Raw genomic sequence first — 23962 nt, forward strand, 5'->3', positions numbered from 1 at the left:
CAGCCCCTGGCGGGTGGTAGTGTGCCCGGCGCCATCTCCTCCTGCAGTGTGCACTTGGTTATGAGGCACTCCCCCTCACAGAGCTCAGCTCCTTGGAGAAGGGTCAGCTGTCAGTGACACTCGAGTCAGAGCACCTCGGGCCTCGAGCACGGCAGACCCTTGGCAAGTCTCCGCACCTTCCGCTGGAGAAGCTGTCTGGGTTGGTTTCCTTTGGGTCACAAAGGCCCGAAATGTCTGGGAAACACCAAGGACAGTCATAAAGCATGAAACACTCTTTATGGGAAGAAACCAAGCAGCACTGGCTGTGCGGACGACAGACGTCCAGGAAGACTCCTGGTCACAGACCCAAGCTGGCAGGCCGAGCCCCTGCACTGGCACCAGCCCCGTCACTCGCGGGCTCAGACTCGAGTGCTTTACGTCCCTGCTCCTCACTGACCCAGCGGGGTGATCAGTCACTCCCGCGGGGCAGAGCCAGGGGACACACAGCTGGCGCCAAGGCAGAGGTTGGAGGCCGAGGCTCCCGACGTGTGCAACAGCAGAGGAAACCGTACCGGCAAACACCAGGTCGGCTTAAGTCAGCTCACCATCCCAGCCCTTTCCAGAGAAGGACAGTGGTTCCTTAACGCCACTGTTAATGTGCTGCACAACCATGCTGTTCGGTGGTTTTCTGCTTGTTTATCTGGTTCCTGGTTAGTCACGGTTGTTTCACTGCTTGTCTTTTTGCCCCAACTGAGTAAGTAGCTAAATTTCAGGTCAGACGCAGTGTAAAGTGTTCCTTAAACTTGATATGTGCACCGAGTTAATAAAGGAGATGAACCCTGGGCAACCCGAAATGATTACGCAACACTGATCAGCAGGCTGCTCCGGGGATTAACCATGTTTGAATTTCCCATGTATTTGACTGACAAGGATTTTGGAGTTGGACTCTTCCTTCCACGTACAGAAGAAACTTCCTCTGTCCGTGCCCAACTCCACAGGGAATTCTATACAATTTAAATTTTTTTTCTACACAATTTTAAACCAGAGGTTTGGATCTGTCAGCAGCCCTGGGTATTCAACAGTGTATGACTGCTGATCTGAAATATTCAAGCACCTCTAAATTATTTATCCTTGTGGAAGAAACCAAATTTTATATGCTTTGAAATGACTCTCATAAACAATCCCTGACTAGAATTCACACTGGGTGAATCTGGATAGAAATCTTCTAAGTAACATGGGAAAATACTACATTCATATTTCAGACACCAAAAACACAAAGCACGCTCTTCGCCCTCAAGGTTTATAAGGGAGGGGAATGCCTGTGTGCAAAGCTTACCAGGGAAATTTACTATTCTCTGTCACTCCTACCCTGCTTTTTGAAAAAAAAAAACAGGGCAGTCTTCCTGATTTTGGCAAAGGCAGTGAAGGTACAGACCTCCTCTGAAAGATCACCCAATTATATAGTACTTAAAACTAGAAGGCCAGGTATGCTGGCCCACATCTGTAATCCTAGCACTCTGGGAAGCTGAGGCAGGAGGACTGCAAGTTTGAGCCCAGCTTTGGCAGTTTAGGGATTTAACAAGACCCTGTCTCTGAATAAAAAAGGCTGGGGCTGTAGCTCAGTGCAAAGGCCCTGAGTTCAATCCTCAGTAGTGCAAACAGATAAGTAAGTAAGCACCACTCCTCTCCAAAACACCCTACCACATCACATATAAAATCTGTAGCGAACTTCAGAGTTCATAAATCCCTCATCTGTCCAGTCTTGGGAATAAACTGTATTAGTTATAAATCGCACCGTATTAAAAAAAACTTCAGCTTTATTTTACATCCACTTCTTATTGACCTCCAATTAAACAAAGGGCTGACCCTGCGTGACTAAACGGCACCCACGAGGCCACCGGAGATGGGTACGGGAAAGGGTGTGTCCGCCCCCACCAGGCTCAGCGGTGTGCAGGGAGCAGACACGACACGGAGCACACTGATAGCCGCACCCTGCGACTGGAAAGGGCACAGCAACCCGGGTGAGGGACAGCTGCAGAGGGTGACGGCGGAGAAGAGCGGGGTGAGCCTCCCGGAGTACCCTTCCGGGGCCAGCACACCAGACCCACCTGAGAGCAGCAGTGAGCTGGGACAGCTGGCGTAGGGTCGTGTCCACCAGGGACGTCCGCTCATCTGCGAGGAGGTCAGAGGCCCTCCTCCTACAGCAGGGACATCCCAGGAGGACGCAGAGGTTCGGTGAGGGCACACTGTCCGCCCAGCGTGGGCACAGTGGGCACCCCCCAGCAATGGTGGCGAGCCCTTCACCCGAGGCTCCCCCGCCAGCCACGCACCCTTCTAAGAACAGTGGCCCCACCAAAGCACACTTCTCACAAAGCTCCTGCGTCTCATCTCTTCCGGTTTACTTGCTGCTCTCAGCTGGCCCTCTCCACTACACGTCATCGTCAATCCTGCCCCTCACCTGCCCCAGCAGCGTTTTCTTGGTGTCGTAGTTCCTCCCACAACAGCAGGTTATACTTCTGCTTTCATACATAAAGGATTAACTGCATGAGAAATGCCCCAACGACACAGTCAGCAAGCCGGGCTTCCAGGTCAGGACAGTACCGCGTGCAGGACAGGGTCCTCTGGAGAAGGAAGCGAGCGTAACTACCCACGAGGCCTCCGCGGTGAGCCCAGGGCCACCGGCCCCTGCGGGGCAGAATGCTGCAAGGGCTGAGGTCTGCTGGGGCCCTCAGGTCCTGCCGGGCCCCACGTCATGACCCTTCATGAGACCAGATGTCTTAGTTACTTTTCTCTCATTGCTGAGACAAAATACCCACGACCCAAAGTTAAGGAAGGAGAGGTTTGGTTAGCCCACAGTATGTGGTGGTCTCCATCTGTAATCAGCTGGCTCCAAGGCAGGGTGGCATGGTGAGGGGCAACAGCTCAAGGTGGCAGGGGGCTGGGGATATAGCTCAGTGGCAAAGCGCCTGCCTGGCAAGCACAAAATCCTGAGTTCGATTCCCGGTACCAAAAAAAAAAAAAAAAAAAATGAGATCAAGGTGGCAGAAGACAGCAAAAGCAGCAAGAGCACAAGGGGAAAGCCAGCCTCTTTTCCTGCCTTACACTGTGAGCAGGCTATCCCCACCCAGGGGTATGCAGCACTGACACCATCCCCTGCCCCCTCTTGCACAGGCTCAGCATGTTTATGAAGTGAGGACCCTGGCCCCCTGCTGAGATGCTTAGTTTAAGTTCTAAACTTAAAAAAAAAAAAAAAGGTTCTAAACTTATCAAGTTATAAGGTAAAATGGGAAGAATTATTCAAAGGAAAAAGGAACTAAGATGGGTGAAAGGGGGGAGGATGGAAGGGAATAGGGAAAACAATGCAAGTCAGTTACTAGTGTCTCTCAGTTCACCGAAAAGAAAGGTTCGTGCTAATATGGACTGGAGAAGTTTTTATGTCGTATCTTATATTCTTAGCAAGTACTTTGAAGGTAACAAACGCAATGTATTAACTATTGTTACTCTATTATTTTGTTATAAAGTTTTGTTTTACATTTTTTCACAAAATAAAATATTAAAAAAGAAATAAAATAAACTCACGTTGACACAATGTACCAACCATTACACCAGAGAAGGGACCACTAGCAGTGAGCGGAGCGAGGAGCAGGCAGGTTCCCCGGGCCTGGGACCGAGGGCAGACGTCGGGAAGCAGGCAGCAGCGGGCGTCCAGCTGAGAAGGGGATTTACAGACGAGGACTGCCCGGCCCCGCGCTGCCGCTGTTTCAGAACCAAGCTGTGTGGCGGCTTGGAAGAACGGTTCCCGTTCAGTACCACCTGCCCACGCGGGCTGCGCCGCCCCCTGGCTGTCGGTGCAGCAGCAGCACTGTGCCACACTCACACCAGGACCTGCAACACCTCCTCCAGCCCACAGAGGACTGCGCTGAGCCGCCCCTCCGCCCCTGCCACGCCGCACACTGAGGGCTCCTGAGGGCTCCGGGCAGCCAACAGAGGCAGCCACTCTCCGTCTCTGAACCAGCTATTTTTGGATCGCTCATCTCTGGACATCACACTCTGTGGCCGTGTGGAGCCACCAGTCTCCGGCCCCGCCTGGGGCTCAAGTCCCACTGCTGGCCTTCTCACACAGGACAGGGTCCTCCTGGCCGTGACACAGCCACTCCTCAGCTGCGTCCACCTCCTTGCTATCATAAGTGACGCTCGTGGGAACATCAGCGTAGACTTCGGTCTGAGCAGGTACTTCTGTCTTGAGTACACTAAACTGCTGGGTCAGTAGTATAGTGCCTGACTGCTGTCCGAGGCGGTGACATCTCTCTGCATTCCCACCAGCAACGGACGAAGGTTCTTCCCTGTCCGTGTCTTCGGGAGCCCATACCATCCTTGAAGGGCTGAGCCCTGGCCACTGTAGCTTGGATTTGAGTTTCCTGACGGTGAACAATACTGAAGACCTGCTTATGTGCACAGGGGCATTTATGTGAATTCTCTGGGGGATGGCTATCCTGGTCTTTCTTCACTTTGTACACTGGCTCTCTCCCTTCTTACTACTGATGTGCACAAGTTCCACGCCCCAATGCTTACTAGATATAGATCTACAAAATTTTCCTCCAATTCGGTGGGTGTTCTTTTCACTTTCATGATGCTGTGTTTTTTGTTTTGTTTTGTTTTGTTTTTTTCCGGTACTGGGAATCGAACTCACAACCTTGCTCTGGCCAGGCAGGCGCTGTGCCGCTGAGCTAAATCCCCAGCCCCCATGATGCTGTCTTGAAATAAAAGGTTTTAATTTTGATGAAGTCCAATGCAGCTTGCTTCTTCCTTTTGGCATTTATGCTTTTCAGATCATAGTGAGAAATGACTGACCAATCCATGGCCATGAAAATTTATACCTGTAGTCTGTAAGACCTCTTTGGTCCGTTTTGAGTTTTTCTCGAACTCAAACGAGACACGAGAGAAGGGCACAACTTTGCTCTTGTGCGTAGACATCTAGCTGTCCTGATGCCTCTTTGTTTGTTTGTTTTGTTTTGTTTTGGTACTGGGGATCAAACTCAGGACCTTGCGCTGGGCGGGCAGGCGCTTGTGCTGCTGAGCTATATCCCCAGCCCTGTCCTGGTACCCCTTGTTCGAAACTATTCCTCTGCCGCTGTTTTGCCTTAACACCCTCACCAGCAGTCAAGCAGTCTCCAGGGTAGAGGAGCACTTCCAGCCTCTCGATTCTACCCCCCACCCCCGCGCCTGCTCACACCAGCCTCACACTGCCTCGGCGTCTGCCTCATAGTAAGCTCTGAAATGGGTGTGGTTCCCTAACTTCGCTGTTTTTCAGAATTGTGGTGGCTATGCTGAATTCCTTACACGCTCCTATGAATCTGAGCATGGGGTTGTCCATGTTCACAGAGAAGCCCGCTGGGATTCTGATGCAGACTGCAGTGAATTTCTAGACCAATTTGGGGAATATTACAGTTTACCAATATTAAGTCTTCTCAGCCATGAACCTAGGATGCCTGTCCATGTTTTTAGGTCTTTTTAATTTCCAAGACATTTTGTGGTTTCCAGAGTAGAGGTTTTGTACTCATTTTATTAAATTCACTCTTGTTCTTTTTTATGCTATTGTAAAGGAATTGTTTTCTGATTTTCATTTTCAGATTCTTCACTGCAAACATACAGATATACAACTGATTTTTTTACCTTTATTTCATATCCTATAACTTTGTGAACTGGTATATCAGTCCCAATAGTCTTTGTGGATTCTTTAGAGTTTTTCTATATGAATTCATGTCATCTGCAATAACAAACAGTTTTCCTTCCTTCCCAACTGACTTCTTCTTTCTACGCCCAGCCCTGGCTCGAACGTCCAGGACAGTCCTGAACAGCAGGGGTGGAAGACACCCTCACTTCCTGCTCTCCAGGGCAAGGCATTCAGACTCTACCCAGCAAGCATGCTGTTAGCTGCAAGGCCTCTGGAGATGTCCTCAACTGGCAAAGCTCCATTTAGTTTGAATTTCCCAAGCATCTGTATCACAAAAGGTGTTGCTTTTTGCCAAAAGAGTCTTCTGTCTATTGAGACAATCATGTAGCTCTGTCTTATTCTACTGACAAAATATATCACATTCATTGGTTTTGAATTCTTAAACCAAACCTATATTCCTAGAATAAATCCCACAGTCACGGTACATGATCCTGTTTATCATGCTAGTCTGTGGTATCTCTCTTGGGATGTCTTTGCCCGTTCTGGAACAGCGACATTTGAGCTGTATTATTACTGGTTTGCTTTCTTGGTAGTGGGATGTGCTGTGAGTTTAAATGTGTGGCAGCAACCCTGGCCGCTACCTATTAGACGTCATTCAACAGCTTACATACTAAACTCTACGCTCACTGATGAAGAAGTCACCGCGTAGTATCGTTCTGTCCTCATAAGCAGTTTTCTAATAAAAGTGCCAGGGACTGGGCTGTGTAAGGGTTGGTGGGGGCCAAGACGCTGACCACGGTGCTCCCAGGGCAGGTTAACATCCACTGAGGATAACAGGAAGAAAGCCAGTTCCCTATTAACCGTGCAGTCATCCTGGTGTGGAGAAGGGATTGTTTCCCTTTTAACTTTTACCTCATTTGAAGTTGTACCTCTTCTTTATTTTTCGAATCTCGTGATAAGACTGACAACTGGTAAGCAACTTTAACACCCAGCTGAACTGAGTCAGCGTGGTGCTGGGTGTGGGAGGCCACCTGAGGACTGTTGCCAGCAGCATAAAAATAGAACTGGAGGGGAAGGTGTGTGCTGTTGATTGTCCTGGAGAAGCATGCTGTGCTGGCTTTCCTGATACGAACTCGGCTGTTCTCATCACAGGAATTCGGGATCTTGTCACTGAAGCTGGCTGCGGTTCACTTTGGGGAGCTCTGGTCCTTACTTTGAATATCATCACTTCCTGGCTCCAGAGGGGAAGGTGTGTACTACTGACCTTCCTGGAGAAGCTTGTCACGCTGGCTTTCCAATACGAACTTCGCAGTTCTCATCATCAGAGGAGCTCGGGACCTTGCTGTTGCTGAGGATGGCTGAGGTTCTTTTCAGGGGAGCTCTGGTTCTTACTTTGAGCATCGCTTCCTGGCTCCAGTGCAGATCCCTCAGCCTGCTGGCACAGATCCTTCATCCCACTGCCATGCACTTTCTGGCTTCCACCACTGACCCTTGGGCCTTCTCAGAGCAGATCTTCGATAGACTTGCATGAGACATTGTCATGGGCTCTAGGTCTTCAGCTGGACTGGTGTAGGACACTGGTACAGGCCCTCAGCTGGATTTTTTGGGTCTCTAGTGTGTAGACAGATCACCCGTACTCTTTTGCATTTGACTCATGGGGTGAATATTATAAAATAATCCTATAAATCATGTGTCCTGTATTAATTCCTTTTTCTTGCAAACCCTGACTACAACCCCTGCTGTGAATTGACCCATGACTCGATACTCCTGTGTTTCTTGCTCAGTAATAAAAATGAGCTGATTGTGGAGATCGGCGAGACTATTCACTAGAACCAAGAATACTCTCGGTCCCTTTTGAATTTTAAGAATTTGTCTGTGTCTTTCTTTTGTCCTTGTCAACCCAACAGATTCCAAGGGTCTGATCAGCCTCTGGCAATAAAAGCTTTACAGTTCATCTTGGGTGAATTTTTTCATTCTTCCCTGTAATTTCCAAAGCTTACTTGAAATTCTGACCAAACTAATCTCAATGAAGAATCATCCAAAATGACAAAAGTACTCATTTCTGGTAACAAAAAAAGCCAATGCCTTTTAAATTTTATAAACTTGGGGCTGGGGATTTAGCTCAGTGGCAAAGTGCCTGCCTGGCAAGCGCAAGGTCATGAGTTCAGTTCCCCGTACCAGAGAAAAAACAAAATAAATAAATAAATAAATAAAATAAAGTAAAAAATAAATTTTATAAACTTAAGAATTGGACTGATTTGGCATAACCATTAGTCAGCTTTGTACTCTTGTGACAAAATACCTATATAATCAACTTGTAAGGAGGAAAGGTTCCCTCAGCCCAGAGTTCCCGAGGTTCCATGGCTGACCTCTCCTGTTGCCTTTGGGTTGCTGGCCAGGCAGCACATGATGGCAGACAGTGTGTGGGGAAGGAAGCACAGAGGGAGACAAGAGGGACCAGCATCCAGATACCCCTCAAGGACACGCCCCCTGATGTCCTCACTTCCTCTTACAGGCCTGGCTCCTGCAGGTTCCTGGTCCTTCCAAAAGCACCATGGGCCAGCGGCCAAGCCTGTGACATGTGGGCCCTTGGGACATTCTACATCCAAACTACAGCAAGAGTATTCCTCATGTTCTACTTATGCTGGTATACTATCCCGCTCTGGAACAAACAAATTCACAAAACAATTTTGGAACCTCAAAACTTTCCCTTATTAAGAAAAAAACTTCATCTAAGAATAATTCCTGAAATGGTGCATTTTCTTCAACCACCTAAAATTCTATTGTAAAGGCACGAAGACTTTGAAAGAAATGCTCCTTGAGATTTTAAAATGTATGCAGCTATTTTTATGAAAGCATTTGCTAAACAAAGCAACTTAAGTTGAATTTATTTTTCTCCTGACAATACAGGTCTTCAAGTACAAGTTCAAAAGTTCAGCAGCATCTCATGATTACAAAGTAATACAACTGCATTCCACACATAAGAAGAACATTCATTTTTTCCAAGGTAATCGCCTCAGGAGGTTGCTGTCTTTTTCTAAAGTACCAGGCCTGTAGCCCCCTCTCCTGGAACCGTCTTCAGAGCGAATCACATGTCACCTATAAAACTCCATCACTCACACTTCATTTCTAAGCAAAACAACACTACATTGTGATAGCCAGCTGCAGCCGTGCATCTTGGTTTCCAATGGCGTTTTGGCAATTTCGGATTCAGTCCACTCTCCAGGATCTGAATTCCTTCCCTTTTTCATTAATTCTGTATTTCCTGACTGTCTACAAGGAGCTGGGAAAATATACAAAATCAGGGCCTACCGTTTAGCTTCATTCTTTGCTGTTATTTTAACTCAACGAGAGGACACCCTGATGGGCCCAATCACCACCTTCTAAATACACCAGAATCTGAGTTTATAAAACAGAAGTTTCCTATTCCAGTGTTAACACTTGTTTCCTTGGTGCTGCAGGGAGGGAGGTCAACCTCTGGGGCAAGCTCTTTCACTGACTGTACTTCACCTCCCTGAAGGCCTCCAGCACGAACACGTCCCATGGGGTGGCTTGTTCTTTGAGGTTCTTTTTTTTTAAATTGTTTTTATTTATACATGTTTGCAGTTCACATAGTTTACAACTGGCTTGGGGAATCATTACATGTACATATTACTGCATGTTTCTTTTTAAAAAAAAATTTTATTTTGTATCATCATCAGCCACACCGATAGTCCTTTCCAATGCCTAACTGTGGAACTCAAAGTAGCATCCAATACAGCATGATGGTCAGCCACTACTTCTTTAAAATAAAACCTTTCAGCCTCACTGAAATGCTCACAGAGTAATATACGCTAGGTTAAAAGATAAAGTGGTTAGAACTCCACTCAGCCATTACCCGACCAACAGTTTGTCTTCCTCCTCCTCCTCCTCATGCATGGAAGAAGTCACTCTTAGCTCCGCTGTTCAGCACTCCCTAAGCACAAGCGAGTTCTGCTTTGGACCTTTCTCACACGCTACACCCTCCCGCATCCTGACTTCCGGCTCGCTGCACCGGTGTGGTCCTATAGGTCATTCACTGTACATGGCACCAACATGACACAAGAAACCCACTTCCCACCATGGGCATCTAGACCGCTTTGAAATGGGACAACCGTTTCCAGAGAAGGGACACTGTTTCACTGAATGCCACACAGCACACACCGAGAAGTCATGCCAAGATGCCCTAAGAGCCCGTGTGTCTCCCACTCTGCCCAGCCCCCCAAGCCAGTCCACCCCTCAGCTCCCCAGAGTTTACTGACCCAGGGCCACTGTGACGGACAGTGACTCCTGACAGCGACCAGGATGAGGGGCTGTGGGGGAGAAAGAGAAAAAGGCAAGAAAGTGACCCCATTGCCACTCTCGTCCCACTGGTCATTAGCCAAGGGTCTGCCTTCCGTGGCTTGCATTCCTGAAATCTGTAAGTTAAGCCCTCTCGCAAAAGCACCCGTGTTAATAGCCTGCCCCTCTCTCCACATGTATGGTCTGCAAAATAAGAGCTGAAACCAAGAATAAGAAAACTGGTAAAATGTGAATGCTTTCAAATCTGTGTCTTAATCCACTTAGTATAAAGCACAGTGTCATAGTCAAAACAATTTACCAAACAGTTACATGAATACAGCTTGCCAGAATTGTGTTGCTATTTTAAGAGAATCAATATCTTTATTATTCTGCAGCAGTACCACCAGAGTTCCTCGTGTACCCTCCTAGGGAATTCCGTCAATAGCAAGTACACGTCTCTGAATATATACACACCAAAGTTGAAACTTTTTTACTCTCTTAACCTGCCCTTTTCATTTGAGATTCCACTTACTCAGGTTTAGAAAGTATTTTTTCCAAGTTGAACTCCTTGAGGTATCTTATTATGGCAGCCAAACAGCAAATCACAGGTTTCTCCAAATTAATGATGTCTGAAAAACTTTGAGACCCTAAAAAAAAATAGAACGCATTAACATTACAACTGCTATGAAAAACCAATTCTATGTAAACTTTATGGTTACTGACAGCATTTCCTAAACTGGCCCTTTGGAAAAATCATGATTACAGATACCCATGACATGGGGGACAGGGGCATCTTCTGATGGTGGAATGAATCCTTTTTGGGAGAACAACAGAAAATTTAAAAAATATATAAAATGCTCTATGTATATCTAAAATGTACCAATAAAATTAATTTTAAAAAAATATATATATATAAAAAATACTCATCTCCTTTGATCAGAAACACTCCAAACTACACGTCCAAGACACATATACAAAGTGAGCAGAACATAAAAGCCTGAGATAACCTAAACAAACAGCCGTGAGGACAGTCAGGTAAATTCCAGTAGAGGCAGAGGATCACGCCCCTGCTGAAAGGAACCACCGGACTGTGGCACTCAAGCTGAAAAGCCAGCTGTGCGCAAGGGACAGGTGTCAGGCCTGACAGGTGAGTCCCTGCCAGCCAGCAAACAACAGAACTCACTAAGGGGCCGCGCTACCCTCGGCTCAAGCCGAAGGCCATGAAGATGGGACCAGACAGGACTGCAATCTCCCTGGCGCGAAGAGTCTGAGGTTCTGACTGTCTGGGAACTCAACCACGGGTACCCCGCCCCCCAAATCTCTTTGAAAAGCTCCCTCTCCAGGCCCTATGAACTCTGCCTCCCCCAGCTGGGTGCTAGCATCTTCCTTGATCTCAGCCTCTCCCCGCAGGGACGACATAAAAGTAGCCTCGTGGCTTTACACAAAAGTCTGTCTCTGGTGTCTCTGGTGCTGTTTATCACCTTTTGGGGCCGGAGCCCAGTGCAGGTTACCCGTCCTTGGAGGGCTCTCTGCCCCATCCAGAGCCTTTTACCCACCGAGGCCTCAGATGACATCGGCCGCTAGACCTTGCTCCAGGGCTCCAGGCAGCTCCTGACATTCCAAACTGCGTCAGATCAGGTAAGACCTTCCCCCAGCCCCCTCCTGCCTTTCTGCCCTGCTGCCCACTGCGACAGACAGGCTCACCCTACTTTCTGTGCCATTTAAAGCAGGACTGGACACAGAGACACCCTCCAGGAAGAACTGTCTTCCCCTGGTGTTTGGCTACCTGGGGGGATGCCTGCCTTGGCTATGTACCCACGTGACAGCCCTGACGCTAGCCTCCAGGGAAGTATTTATCCAAACATTCTGTTAAAATGCAGGGACACTAATGGGCCATCTTAAAAGACAAGCACAAAGGAAATGTGGTCACTAACTCCTTACACTCCGATGAACACGTGCCCAAGGGCCCCAAGGAGAAAGAAAGACCCTGCCGTGTCCCAGAGGTGCTTCCTGGCTGTTCCCACCGACCTCCAGCCACAACCCAGCCTCCTCAGACTGACGGCCAGGCCCCAGATGGGCCCACCGAGGACGTGCGGCTGATGTGTGAAACCCTCACCTCGGACATCCACTGGGTCCTTTGCGTAGAACTCTGTGACCACCTGGAAAGCATGGCTATGCTCAAAATAAACGTTATCCATCCTCTCCACGCGAATCCTGTCATCCCGCACACTACAGGGAAGAAAACAAGAGTGTCAAAAGTGATCCGTGTGCAGTCCTGGCCTGCCCTCCAAGCAAGAGCCACGCTCCTTCTCTCCACTGAGGGCAGGGAACAGAGCACACGGTCCGCAGCTCCCCTGGCAGCAGACCCCGCGTCATGAGCTTCCGGGCTGCTACTTGTGCACGTTGCAGAGTGGGCTGCACCCGGGATGGGCAGGTGCCCCGGCCCATGCTGCCCACTTTCATTTTAGGATGCCTAGCACATCGTGAGCACTGTGTAATTATCATCAAAAAGAACCAGCTACCGCCAGGGTCAACTGTCCGTAAAGGAGAAGGGAGAGAGGCTGAAAGGTGTGTGAACTTGACTCCATCGCGCTGCGGACACGCGAGTGACTGCTCTCCGAGGGCTTCTCCGCCTAGTTTGCTTCTCGCTGAGTCCATCGTACCCAAGGCCTCCGGTCAAACACAGGAAACTCCCGAGACCAGCCCTCACGTTTTAGGGGAAGGCGGACCCACAGTCTTTAGAAGTACAAGTCAGAGTCCAGGTAAGGACGTACATCAACCCCAGCTCCGTCCCACCCGCTTCCTTCTCTCCTTCCCCAGGACCACGACCATGACCAGGACCGTCCCCTGTAAACAGCCCACGCCACACCCTTCCACGATCTCCCGTCCCAGGGCAGACACAAGCACGCACCACACGCTCACTCCCGCCCGTCCCCATATCACAGAAACGAGGCCACTTTCACTCCCTTCCTGCATCTTGCTTTCTTCACTCACTAACAACTCGAAAAGCTCTGCACAGGAAATGAAGGAGCTACAGATCATTCTGGTGAGCAATGAAAACACTTCATGGTATGTAAATGCTGCCATTTATCCAGCCATTTCCCTACTGTTCACTATCCACATGGAGTTAAGTATATCAGATGTTACTTTGAAACATTTTTATTTTAAAATAATAAACACTGCAGAAACAGCTGTCGGCTGCCGCAGCCTTCTCCATCACTGTCACAAGGAAACAGCGTCTCCACTTTTATGTGCATTACTGCCACGAGCACGTCCACAATTCACAGCACACACACTGTCACGCGCCCTCTGCTGTGCAGGACGGGTACTTCATGAAACCCACTCAACGCGTCAGCACTCAAATGTACTTCTAGGGCGCACATGAGGACAGCTTCATGAAGACAGGTAGGGTACTTTTAATGCCTCAAAGCTTTGACCTCTTTCCTACATTTTCTAGAACGATGTTCAGACTTGCTTTCCAAGTTGAACTCACTTGAGTGGGGACGTCTGAAATGAGACACAAACTGGTTTTCCATGGCACAGTGAAGGCTGGAAACACTGGGCAGACTGAGCCAGCTTCCCCTACCTCACTCTTTGTCCTGCCTACTTCTGGGCCTTTGATCTTCTTCATCAACGGTTGGCTCAACCTGCTCGCTTTCACATTGGTATTTGGATCGGATTCGTGATCACCTGACTTCGAGGACGATTCCTTGACTGGAGCAGCCACCCTGAGGGATGCAGGGTGCAGGCATCCACCTTTCCTGGCTCTCCCCAAGGACTTCCGCCTTTGGCTGTGCTCACACAAGTGCACACAAAAGCAAAAGGCCCCGGGGGTGTCTGCCGAGAACAGAAGCTCTCGGGAGGCATGGGGAGGAACTGAGGACTGGGGTCTAAGGAAACAACAAAAACAGAGAGGCTAGGCATGCACATTTGCGACTGCCTTGGGGGCTTCTCTTCTGTATGCAGTGCGGTGTGTCTAGCAATCCAGGAAGGGAGGAAGTACAGACAACAAAGCAGAGCGAGGACCATCCAGCTGAGATGTTCTAGAACATTCCCAATTTCCGGCTCCTGTGCAGAACCTGTCTTTGGTCTCTGCATGAAATTTAAGAAAGCCTTGAAATCATCCCCAGCACCAAGTTAAAGTCAGCTTCTGAATTTTTATTTTTATGATTTTTCCTCTGAACAGGGAGACTCTACGATCTGGGTTAAAAGGTCAACTGCAATGTCTTGCAGTAAATGGACAATAGTAGACACCCACCTATTCTGTCTAACAGGTTACAACTACAAAAGCAAGCTTTAGGGCCAAGAATCTGACAGCTTCATGTCTGTTTCCACTTCACAGACACAAATGAACACAAACACGGAATCCTCAGATGGGGCCACACTCGGCCAGCACTCAGGTCTCCACTCCTCCTTCCCAACCTAAACAACGGAGGCTCACGTAGTGGACAGACAGAGAAGATCCAGACAGACGCAGGGACAGACGCATGGCCAGGAAGGAACATCTTCCTGCCCTCCATACCCCATAGGGAGAAACTGAAGAAATGTGTAAGGGACTTTTATTATTTGTTTTGATGTAGACATTATTAGTTTTTGTTTTTTATATTCAAAACCTTTATTGGCCTCCCCAAATCCTGCCACAAAAACAGAGAACTAAATGGCCAAACCGAAAGCCACAGGTAACATGCTCAGTGTAGTGGCGCCTCAAGCTGCACTAGGACCCCAAGATAGGTTAGGGGGTGGGCGACAGGCGGTCAGGCAGCATGGCACTCGTAACCTGGGGCCACCGGGAAGGTGACCAGAATCACGGGGCCCCAACAGTGGGAAACCCGAGCGCCCAAGCAAGGACCGGTGCGGGACTCGGAAGCTGGACCCAGGCAGGAGTCACACGGAGGCCACTGCACGTTCACTGAGCTGCGGAGACTGTGCCAATAACAATCAGGCAGAGCCTTCTAGGGACAGCTGTGGCTGACCACACAGCACACAGGACAGCCATGCACGAGAAATACGTCAGCAGTGTCCGGGGGAGGAACCTTGGTACACACGAACGGCCAAAGGGAGCAGAAGAGTGGAGAGAGCTGCACACCCACAGTCACCTGATCGTGACAAGGTGACGCCACCAAGGGGGAGAAGACATCTTCGCAGTACATGGTCACAGGCAGACGGGACACGGAGCCCATCTCATGCCACACTCAAAAGTCAGTTCGCTACAGACTGTAGCTCTAAATATGAAAGTGAAAATAAGGCAGTGTCTAGAAACACATAGGAATAAATTCGTGATACCAAGAGAGGCACAGAGCTCTTCAGACAAAAGTCATGAACCATGAAGGAAAACCCTAACCACCAGGCCCACATTACATAAAGAACTCAGTTCATAAAAATGAGCTCAAGTAGAGTGAAAAGTGGAAGTTACAGAAAAAGAGAAGATATCTACAGCGAATCTTCCTACAAAGTCAGTCACATCCAGAATATAAACAAAGCACCTGAAATTAACAAAGAAGTGCTGAAAAACTGGTAAGACTTAGACAAGCACAAAAGGGGACACCCAGTAGCCATAAACCTGAGAGGGAACGGTATTGTCAGCCTTCAGGGAATCTCAACTGAACCACAAGGGCAGCAGCGTGCGGTGTGGGAACCACGGCAGGACGGCCGAGGCCAACCTCACCGGCCAGAGAACCCGCGTGGGCAGAGCCGCAGGGAAGACGTCCCTGGTGTCGGCCAAGGCCCTGCACACACCAATCTGCGATCCAGGCGTTCCACTCAGCAGAGGTGCACACGGGGGACCAGAGGACATGCACAGGGTGTCCCAGGAGCACTCAGCACCGCCCTGAAGCAGAACAATCCGAACCTCCACCCGCAGCAGCGCGGACACCTAACATCGGGTGTGTGCATCCCGCAACGCATTAATCTCACAAGCACAATGAGTGAAAGCAGCTAGGAAACAGCACACACCGTGCACTTCCACCCTCCGCAGCCCTCACTGGAAGCACCTCACACAGACTGCTGAGGGAGGGCACTAAGCAGGTCCCGGGGCTCACCACGTGCCGTTTCTTGACCCGGGTGTGCTCGGCCAGGTGTGTTCACCTTTTGACCACGCACGAGGGGGCACACAGGTGATCTCTGCATTTTTTCTGCTGCATTGATAGACTTCAAAAAAAGTTTCTCAAAAAAAGTGTCAGATACTGTAAGAGAAATTAGACCTAAAATAACAAATACCAAAAATGCTTCCAGCTAGAACACTTAATCAATCAAACAAGTCATTTTTTAAATTAAGAATCAACCTTTAAATGAGAAATAAACCATACAGAAAAACGACGTTAAATAAAAATTTGGTTACAAATTTTCTACTTAATAAGGGAAAAATACAGACAGCAGTTGAAAGATTGCGTGCTAAACAATTAGCAGTGTTCATTAATCAACATGATTCTGAAAAACTGTCTACACTGTGCTTTTAAATATTCACAGGTATTTCTACCGATTATCTTTAGGGCTCATGGTGGGTAAAACACCAACGACAAGGACTGGACAGAGGTCTCTCGCATGCCACCCTGGCGTCACGAGCCCAGCCTCCTTCCCGACCCGGCCGCTCCCCCCTAACGAGCAGATGCACCTCACACAGCACCCTTGAGACGCCCCGAGCCAGCAGCACAGTCCTATACTTGCAGAGCTCAGGGATCTGCAGAAAACAAGCAGGACAACAACAGCGACGTTCTGCTGACTGACCGTAGACAGCGCCCCGGCCCCCGCCGCGCGCCACTCCTCTAGCCCTGTCTCCTTCAGCCCTCTGTTCTGTCCCAACGGCCAGCGGCTGTGTCCTCAGCATTGCAGCACGCACTCCACCAGGCCTTGGCAGGCGCTCTCCCGCTGCCGGAGATGCTCTCTGGGACACTGTGACACCTCGCCCCCTGGGTCTCCTTGTGAAATGGATCCCTCCTCACCAGAATGCAGGGCAGGCTCTTCCCATGTCAGCCTGCTGGACCCCAGGCCTGGAGCTGTGCCTCACAGTTGTGCATGAGCTAAAGGAATAAACCCGCAGACCTCCAGAAATTCCAAAACCATACATTCCCCCGGAGGCTCAGGTCAATGTCCCTTATAAAATTTACTGCAGAGTGCTGAGACACAAAGACAGGTAAAGCCACCACTCAGATGCAGATTACAAGACATCGGCCCCAGGGGCTGGGGATTTAGCTCAGCCGCACAGCACCTGCTTGGCAAGCGCAAGGTTGTGAGTTCGATTCCTGGTACCAGAAAAAAATCAAAACCAAAAAAAAAAAGACATCAGCCCCAGCTGCTGGCCCAGAGCTCCTTGTCCCCAGGCAGGGGACACCCCGCCCTACAGCACGGCACTGTGGGGGACAACACATAAGCCCAATCCTGCCACGCCCATCACAAACTTTCTAGGAGCCTGCAGCAATGTTATTCTTTAGGACCCCAAAGAGCAAAGAATGACTTGCTCCTAGAGAGAGAACACTGGACAGCTGGCTTCCAAGGCACTGCTCCAATTAAGGTTCTGGTTGCAGGGGCTGGGGATTTAGCTCAGGGGCACAGCGCCTGCCTGGCTAGCACAAGGTCGTGAGTTGGATTCCTGGTACCGGAAAAAAAAACCAAAAAGAAAAAAAAAAAAGGTTTTGGTTGATAAGCAGACCAGGACTTAAAAACCCTTTAAATTTGATAGGAAAAAAAAAGAGGAGTCCATCAGGTTTGTCCTGTATGTATGTCTGTGACCTGTATGTGAAACCGCCCCACGCAAACGTTTTGCTCACAAACTGCTTCCAGTTACAACATCCCTCCTCTGTCCTCTTCTAGGCTTCTTATTTGCCGTAGATACAGTGAGTTCAAATCACCCTCTGCAGCAAAATTCTACCTGAAATTCTACAAACATGAGGAAGAGCCTACCAGAGCTTTTTGTCCCCCTAGAATTTAATCAAATTCCTAACTTAACATTCTCACGTGTCACGTGCCTCACCGCTGTCAATGGGTTGTTTCTGAAAGGTTGAATGGTACGAGCTGTCTGTCTCAGAGCTGTCTGGTCAGATCTCCTCACACTGCACAGTCTGCAGGCCGCCTGCGCAAAATCATGTGACCACAACACCTCAAAGGGCCGGAGGCACAGGCCCCACCCACATACGCCTCGGCCTAGCAGCAGGAGGCTGGAGCAGGGGCATCTGCCTGCAAACGCGTTTCCTGCGCCAGTCACAAACTGCAGGCAAAAACACGGGTCCACATGCACAGCCCGGCCCCATCGAGGGCTGGCATTCCCAACGAACTGGGCGTCATCCTGGGAGAAACAGATCCGACGACAGAGGTGTGACTGAAACATGCGGGGAAATCTGAATTTTTAAATACTGCAGTAGAAGACACATCGCCATGAAGCCCCTCAAAATCCTCCCCTCAAGTCACACACCCTCTCCCACCTCTCCTGCCGCTTTCTGAAGCGGTTCCGGACCCTCTTCCTGAGTGTCTACGAGGTGAGATCAGACCCACGTGGTGAACAGGACGGCGTCCTCATCCGCCTTATTCACCGGCACTGACTCTGGCACCAAGCACCTCTGGCTCCTCCCCAAAGTCAAAATGACCCTGAAAGGGAAACATTTTTCACTGAACGAGGACATCGAGCCAGGTCAGTGCGACTAGAGACACTCAGAGAAGGGGCCTTCCACACATGCTTTATCCACAAACTGCCGGCGGACGGGGAAACACAAGCTGCAGTGTGCATACAGGGAAGGAGCGGGGGCGGAGCGCCCCATGGACTCTGGGGCGACTGAGACGTGACCCACGACACAGCCCAAGCACCCTGGCTTTGCTCCCCAGGGGAGCCCCCATCTGCAGGCCAGCGTCCCTAAGGGGACTCCCACATCCCCGCTGGGGACCTCCCCCCACCCCAGCTGCGGGACTTCACCATCAGCAGCACAGCACAGGCTCCGTGGACCTTGCGACCCTGGCGCCAGGGTCGCCCGCGTCTGTGTCTTCACCATCCACAGACACACCGGCACACAGCACACAGCGACAGACCCACGCCCCCGGTGTTTTAAAAAGACGAACAAGCGATTGAATATATGATGTACAACATCTGTCAACACTGAGATGTTTTCTCCTCAGGTTTAAAAAAAGGAAAATCATTTGGGATTCACTGCTAGCCACCTAAATTAACAAAATTAACTGGAAGGTGGAATAAAATACCTTCCTAAGAAAGGTGAGCCAATCTGAAGCACGAAGAGGAGCCCATCTTCCACAGCTTCAATGTCCTTTCTCTGCCTTACATTTGTCTCTAACTCTAGTTTAGATTTCTGCCACATTCAAATTAGAATTAACTCCACCCAGCTTGCAGAGTCTGTGTCCCCCAGAGCGTGCCCACTCCACGGCCCACTCCACCTCCTGGGTCGCCACAGCCCAAGCCCCTCGTTGCAACCTGGCCGTTCTGGAAAATCACATTTCCAACCCCAACACTACCTCAGGATCTTGCTACACATAAACACGCAGGAAATCACAGGTTTGATTCCCTAATTACACGTGTTTAATACACCTTAAGTAAATATTTAACTCTGAAAGCAAAGAAGGTTTGTGAACCGCTTCAATTTTCTCTCAGGTAAGCGAGCCAGGTGCCACCAGCTGTACCTGTGGTGGCTGCAGGCCGGAGTCAAGCCCGGCACCTTCCACCCTCCAGGGCCATGTACCCAGGGCCCCGCACATCCCTGGGGCTTTCTCTGGGCTCTGAGTTTTCCTTCTATTGCTTCACTGTTCACGTGCAAGCACAGGAAAGGCGGAACTATAAGGTGTCACGACTCAGTCATCTGATGGGCCCGCCAACAACGGCCTGGCAGAGCTCCACTGCTCTTTTTCTAGGCCTAGACTGCTAACTCAAGAATGAGACAAGAACTTCCCCAACTGATTATGCTTTTAAAAACCTAAGATGCTTAAACTTCAAGTGACATTAAAAATATAGAAGCAGTTTGGAAAAGAAGAGGACCTTTTACTCAGATTCATTGATGAACAAAAGCCAACTGTACTGTAGTGAAGACATACTCACTGGCCTTGTCAATACAACCAGAGTGCTGGTTTTAATTCAGTGAGGACACCAGCAAGGAACCCGTGTTCACTGACGCTGGAGCACTCACTGACACAGACCTCAGCTGGAGGAGCTCTGCCCTGGGCAGAAGAAACAGATTTGTTTTTCCCTGCCCACCCCGACCCCCACCAGGCACAACTCCCTCCAGGTTCCACAGCAGACAACTCTGAAAGGTGGACAAAAGCAGACCAGCTGGAGACCTTGGGATCCGAGGAGGACACAGTGCTAAGTTCCTGTGCCAATCCAGATGCAGAGCTGAAGCTGACGACCAGAAAGGCCGCCAGGCCAGGCCAGACACTGCTGGGCCAAGTCTGCTCTCCTGGGATAATCCCCTGGAAAAGACAGAGACTGTCTGAACAAGAGCTGCTCCACTCTAGCCACAGGACACAGAGAACCCCGCGGGCCCCTCATCGACACCAGCCAGGGCAGAAGAGGACACCCAGTCATCCAGGCTGGATGAAACAGGTATTCAAGAGCCCTGGTACGGGGGCTGGGTCAGAGCTGGACAAGGAGGAAGCCAGCACCTGAGACTGCTGCCAGGAGCAAGGCCTCCCTCCCTACAATGCAGGGAGCCTGGGCCTCCACTCCTGACTGGCAGCAAAGAGGCTCTTCTCCCTATCCTATTCCTGGTGGATGAGACACAATGCCCAACACCACAACATAAAGAGGACAGGTTTACTTTGGCTCACACTTCAGCTCAGTAGGCTGGCTCCAAGGCAGGACAGCACAGCAGAGGGGATGGCGGAGGAGAGCTCTTACAGCACGGCAGCCAGGAAGCAGAGAGTGAGGGCTGGAGCTGGGAAGGAGCTACACCCTCTCCAGTTATACCTACAGCAACCCAGCCCCTCAGGCTGGCCCCACCTCCTACCAGCAAGGTTCCCACCTATGATCAAATGAGGCTGGGGCAGGGAAGACATCTGCATATAAACCATAACAAACAGTGTCAGAGAAGGCCCACAGGAGACACCTGGAAGCTGGAACTCCCACAGCCACCCAGCAGCAACAAAAGGCGCCCATCTCCCTCAGGTGACTAGAGGCCACAGAAGGAACCTACATGTCTACCTCTGCCTGGCAGCACGGAGGCAGCATGCCTTCACTCTGCTGAAAGGGTTAGAGAGAGGTGGCCAAAATAAAGGGTTCACAGAAGGTCAGACACCTATAACACGATACAAAAGAGCACAAGTCTCAATCAAAAACCACCCATCATGCCAAGAAACAGGAAGAACACAAACTGAGTCTAGAAAGGAAACCAACGATGTTAACATGACAGAAATACCAATGCTCTCATGGCAGCCACAGTAAAGGATGCTTGAGCAGCAGCTACACACACAACCAAAACAAATGTTAAGACTGAAGTGAAGGCCAGGGAAATTCTCTGCGGGGAAATTGAAGATATAATGAAACACCAAGCAAAAACATTAGAAGTGAAAAATACCATAACCAAAATAGAAAGTTCAGCAGATGGACTCAACAGCGGATGGAGAGGAAACCGTCAGTGAACGAGAAAATCAAACGGAAATCACCCAAACTAAACAAACATGGAAAACAGACTGAAATAAATTAATCCAGTCTCAAAGGCCCACAGGACTATGGCAGAGTCTAACACCCTGTTACCAGAGTCTTAGAAGGAGACAAAAGCAGGCTGAAGTATAATAACGAATAGAAAATTCACAAATTCTGCAAGAAACAAAACTTACAGATTCAAGAAGCTGAGTGAAGTCCAAACAGACTAAAGTCAAAGAAATCTATGCCAAGATACAGCATAATTAAAATTCTGAAAACTGAAGGCAAAGATAAATTTCTAAAAGCAGCAAGGGAGAAACTATGCATTCATTCTCAGGGAAAAATAACTGGGGAACACAGGAGAACCTAGCAAGGCAGAAAGAAGGTGACCTGAAAGAAGAGAACTGTGAACCTAGAACCCCACACCAGGAGAAAACCTTTCAAAACTGAGGGAGAAAACAGTATTTTGGGATGCAGGAAAACAAAGAGAATCTGTCACAAGCTTTAGAACTTTCAATGCAGTCTTTAAATATTTACTACCTCTCAGTTGTGCTATTTAAAAATATTCTTCAGGGCCGTATCTCATCAGTATTAGGTAATAAGAACATGCATGTGACATAACTGACATATAACATAGCTACTAATTGTATCTAGGTAATATATTATATTAGGAGTTTAATTCCATTCTTGGGCCATTACAAACATGACAGAGATTGGAAAGAGGATGAGAAAACATGTACACACACAGACAGACTACACACAAACAGATAAAGCTGAACAGTATCATAAAACACCCTGCTATGTGCGTGCACTCTAGTGCCAGTAATCTTGGGATTTCCAGTGTTCCCAAGGGATTTTGTGGCATCCACCTTGAAAAGTACCACCCCAGATCACCTGGATCCCAACCTGCACAACGCAGCATGCACATGCTTCCCACCCTTCAGCTCTGCGTCCAATTACAAGCGTGTTAGTGCCAGGGAGCTCCTGAACTGTCTACGCTGCAAGAGGAAACCAAGCCACAGTCTGAGGATGAAGTGATGTGTCCGTGACAAGTGAAATCAAACCCCTTAGGACACACTGTGGGTCAAAGGGAGGAAGATGAAGAGCTGAATCTTCACAGAACACACACAGCACCGGCCAGCTCCAGGGAGAGATCGCTATACCTTCTCTCACTTTTGCTGCTGGTGAGCTGCAACCCCCTGGGTGAGAGGAGCACTGATTTTAGCAGAAGCACATCATCCTTCACACCAAACAGTGGTTCCCTTATAGTTTACTAACTTTGGATACTGTTTGACTTTATTCTCAAATCTTCGTCTGGTTTTATTTTTGTAAAAAATAAAAAAGTATAAACTGACACACTAGGTCTTAGGTTTATGCATATTCAAGTCACATTACAAAAAAGTACTATAAATCAAAATAGGTGGGGAAGTTAGCAAAACTCTGTTCTTTCAGAATATTCTTTTTACTTGTACAGGCACACTTTACCACCGTAATTCTTAAATTACAATTTAACAAATGTAAAAGAAAAAATTTCTAAAACAAAATAATACACACCTGTCAAATGAGACAGTAAGCCAAACTCAAGAAATATCAAAACAAACCTCTGGGCGCCCAGCCTCCTCAGCACACAGCGCGAGTCCCCGCCACCTCCTACCAGACAGCCGCGCTCCAGTGGCGCCAGCCACTGCCAGCCACTCGCACGACCCCGTTACCTCACGTTGCGGCCATGCAGCCCAGAATACGCTCACCTTACCCAGCCTCACTACCCCACAAAATTCAGGGGTGCTAACCGATGAATGGATGAAGAAAATGCAGTGTTTGTACACAATGCAGTACTACTGTGTCGTAAAGATACACTTCAGTCACTTGCAGGGAAAGGGATGCACCTTGAGACCACAATCTTAAGTGAAATAAGTCAGACGCACAGTTTAAATACCACATGGTTTCTCTTACCTGAGAAGCTCGAGGTACAACTAATTTAGGAACAAAATAAAAGATGACAGGAAAGAGGGAGACAGATCTTTGTGAATGGGAAGGGGACCAGGAGATGGAGAGGGCGCAAGGGCAAGCGGACGTGAGAAGCACGGGATCTGCTACGCACTTGCACCAGCCCCCCACAGTGAATGCAATCGTTATGCACTGCAAACATGAACTCACAAAATTTTTTAAATTTAAAAAAGAGGAAAAGCACAGACAATGAACAACTAAACAATCTAAAAGACTGAGTCCATTTCAAACATAAATTTCAGGACTTTGACCTTCACAGCTGTGTGCCACCCGGCATTCCTCATTCACCGGGCTCCTGATACCGAAGATTCATATCGAAGTAGCCGAACATAAGCACAGGAAACTGAGCTTATCGGCCTTTGATAAAGCAGCCCGGACACTGCCGTCACCAGCTGGGGACCATCAAGTACCAGCCACTAATAACACTTCCTAGT

At 49.0% G+C, this 23962-nt stretch overlaps 1 protein-coding gene across 1 annotated transcript in view; it reads right to left on the minus strand.

Annotated features, from left to right (window-relative positions):
* The window catches only part of Msh3 (mutS homolog 3), a 124473-nt gene that overhangs the window by 75864 nt on the left and 24647 nt on the right, over positions 1 to 23962 (minus strand). Inside the window, exons 9-10 of the mRNA XM_013513015.1 lie at positions 12069 to 12181; positions 10485 to 10599 (exon numbers count right to left, since the gene is read on the minus strand). Coding sequence (XP_013368469.1) covers positions 10485 to 10599; positions 12069 to 12181 — 228 coding nt within the window. The remainder of the gene's footprint in view (positions 1 to 10484; positions 10600 to 12068; positions 12182 to 23962) is intronic.

This window comes from Chinchilla lanigera, unplaced genomic scaffold (assembly GCF_000276665.1).
Source record: "Chinchilla lanigera isolate Chin_1 unplaced genomic scaffold, ChiLan1.0 scaffold00017, whole genome shotgun sequence".
In the NCBI taxonomy this organism is placed as follows: domain Eukaryota; kingdom Metazoa; phylum Chordata; class Mammalia; order Rodentia; family Chinchillidae; genus Chinchilla; species Chinchilla lanigera.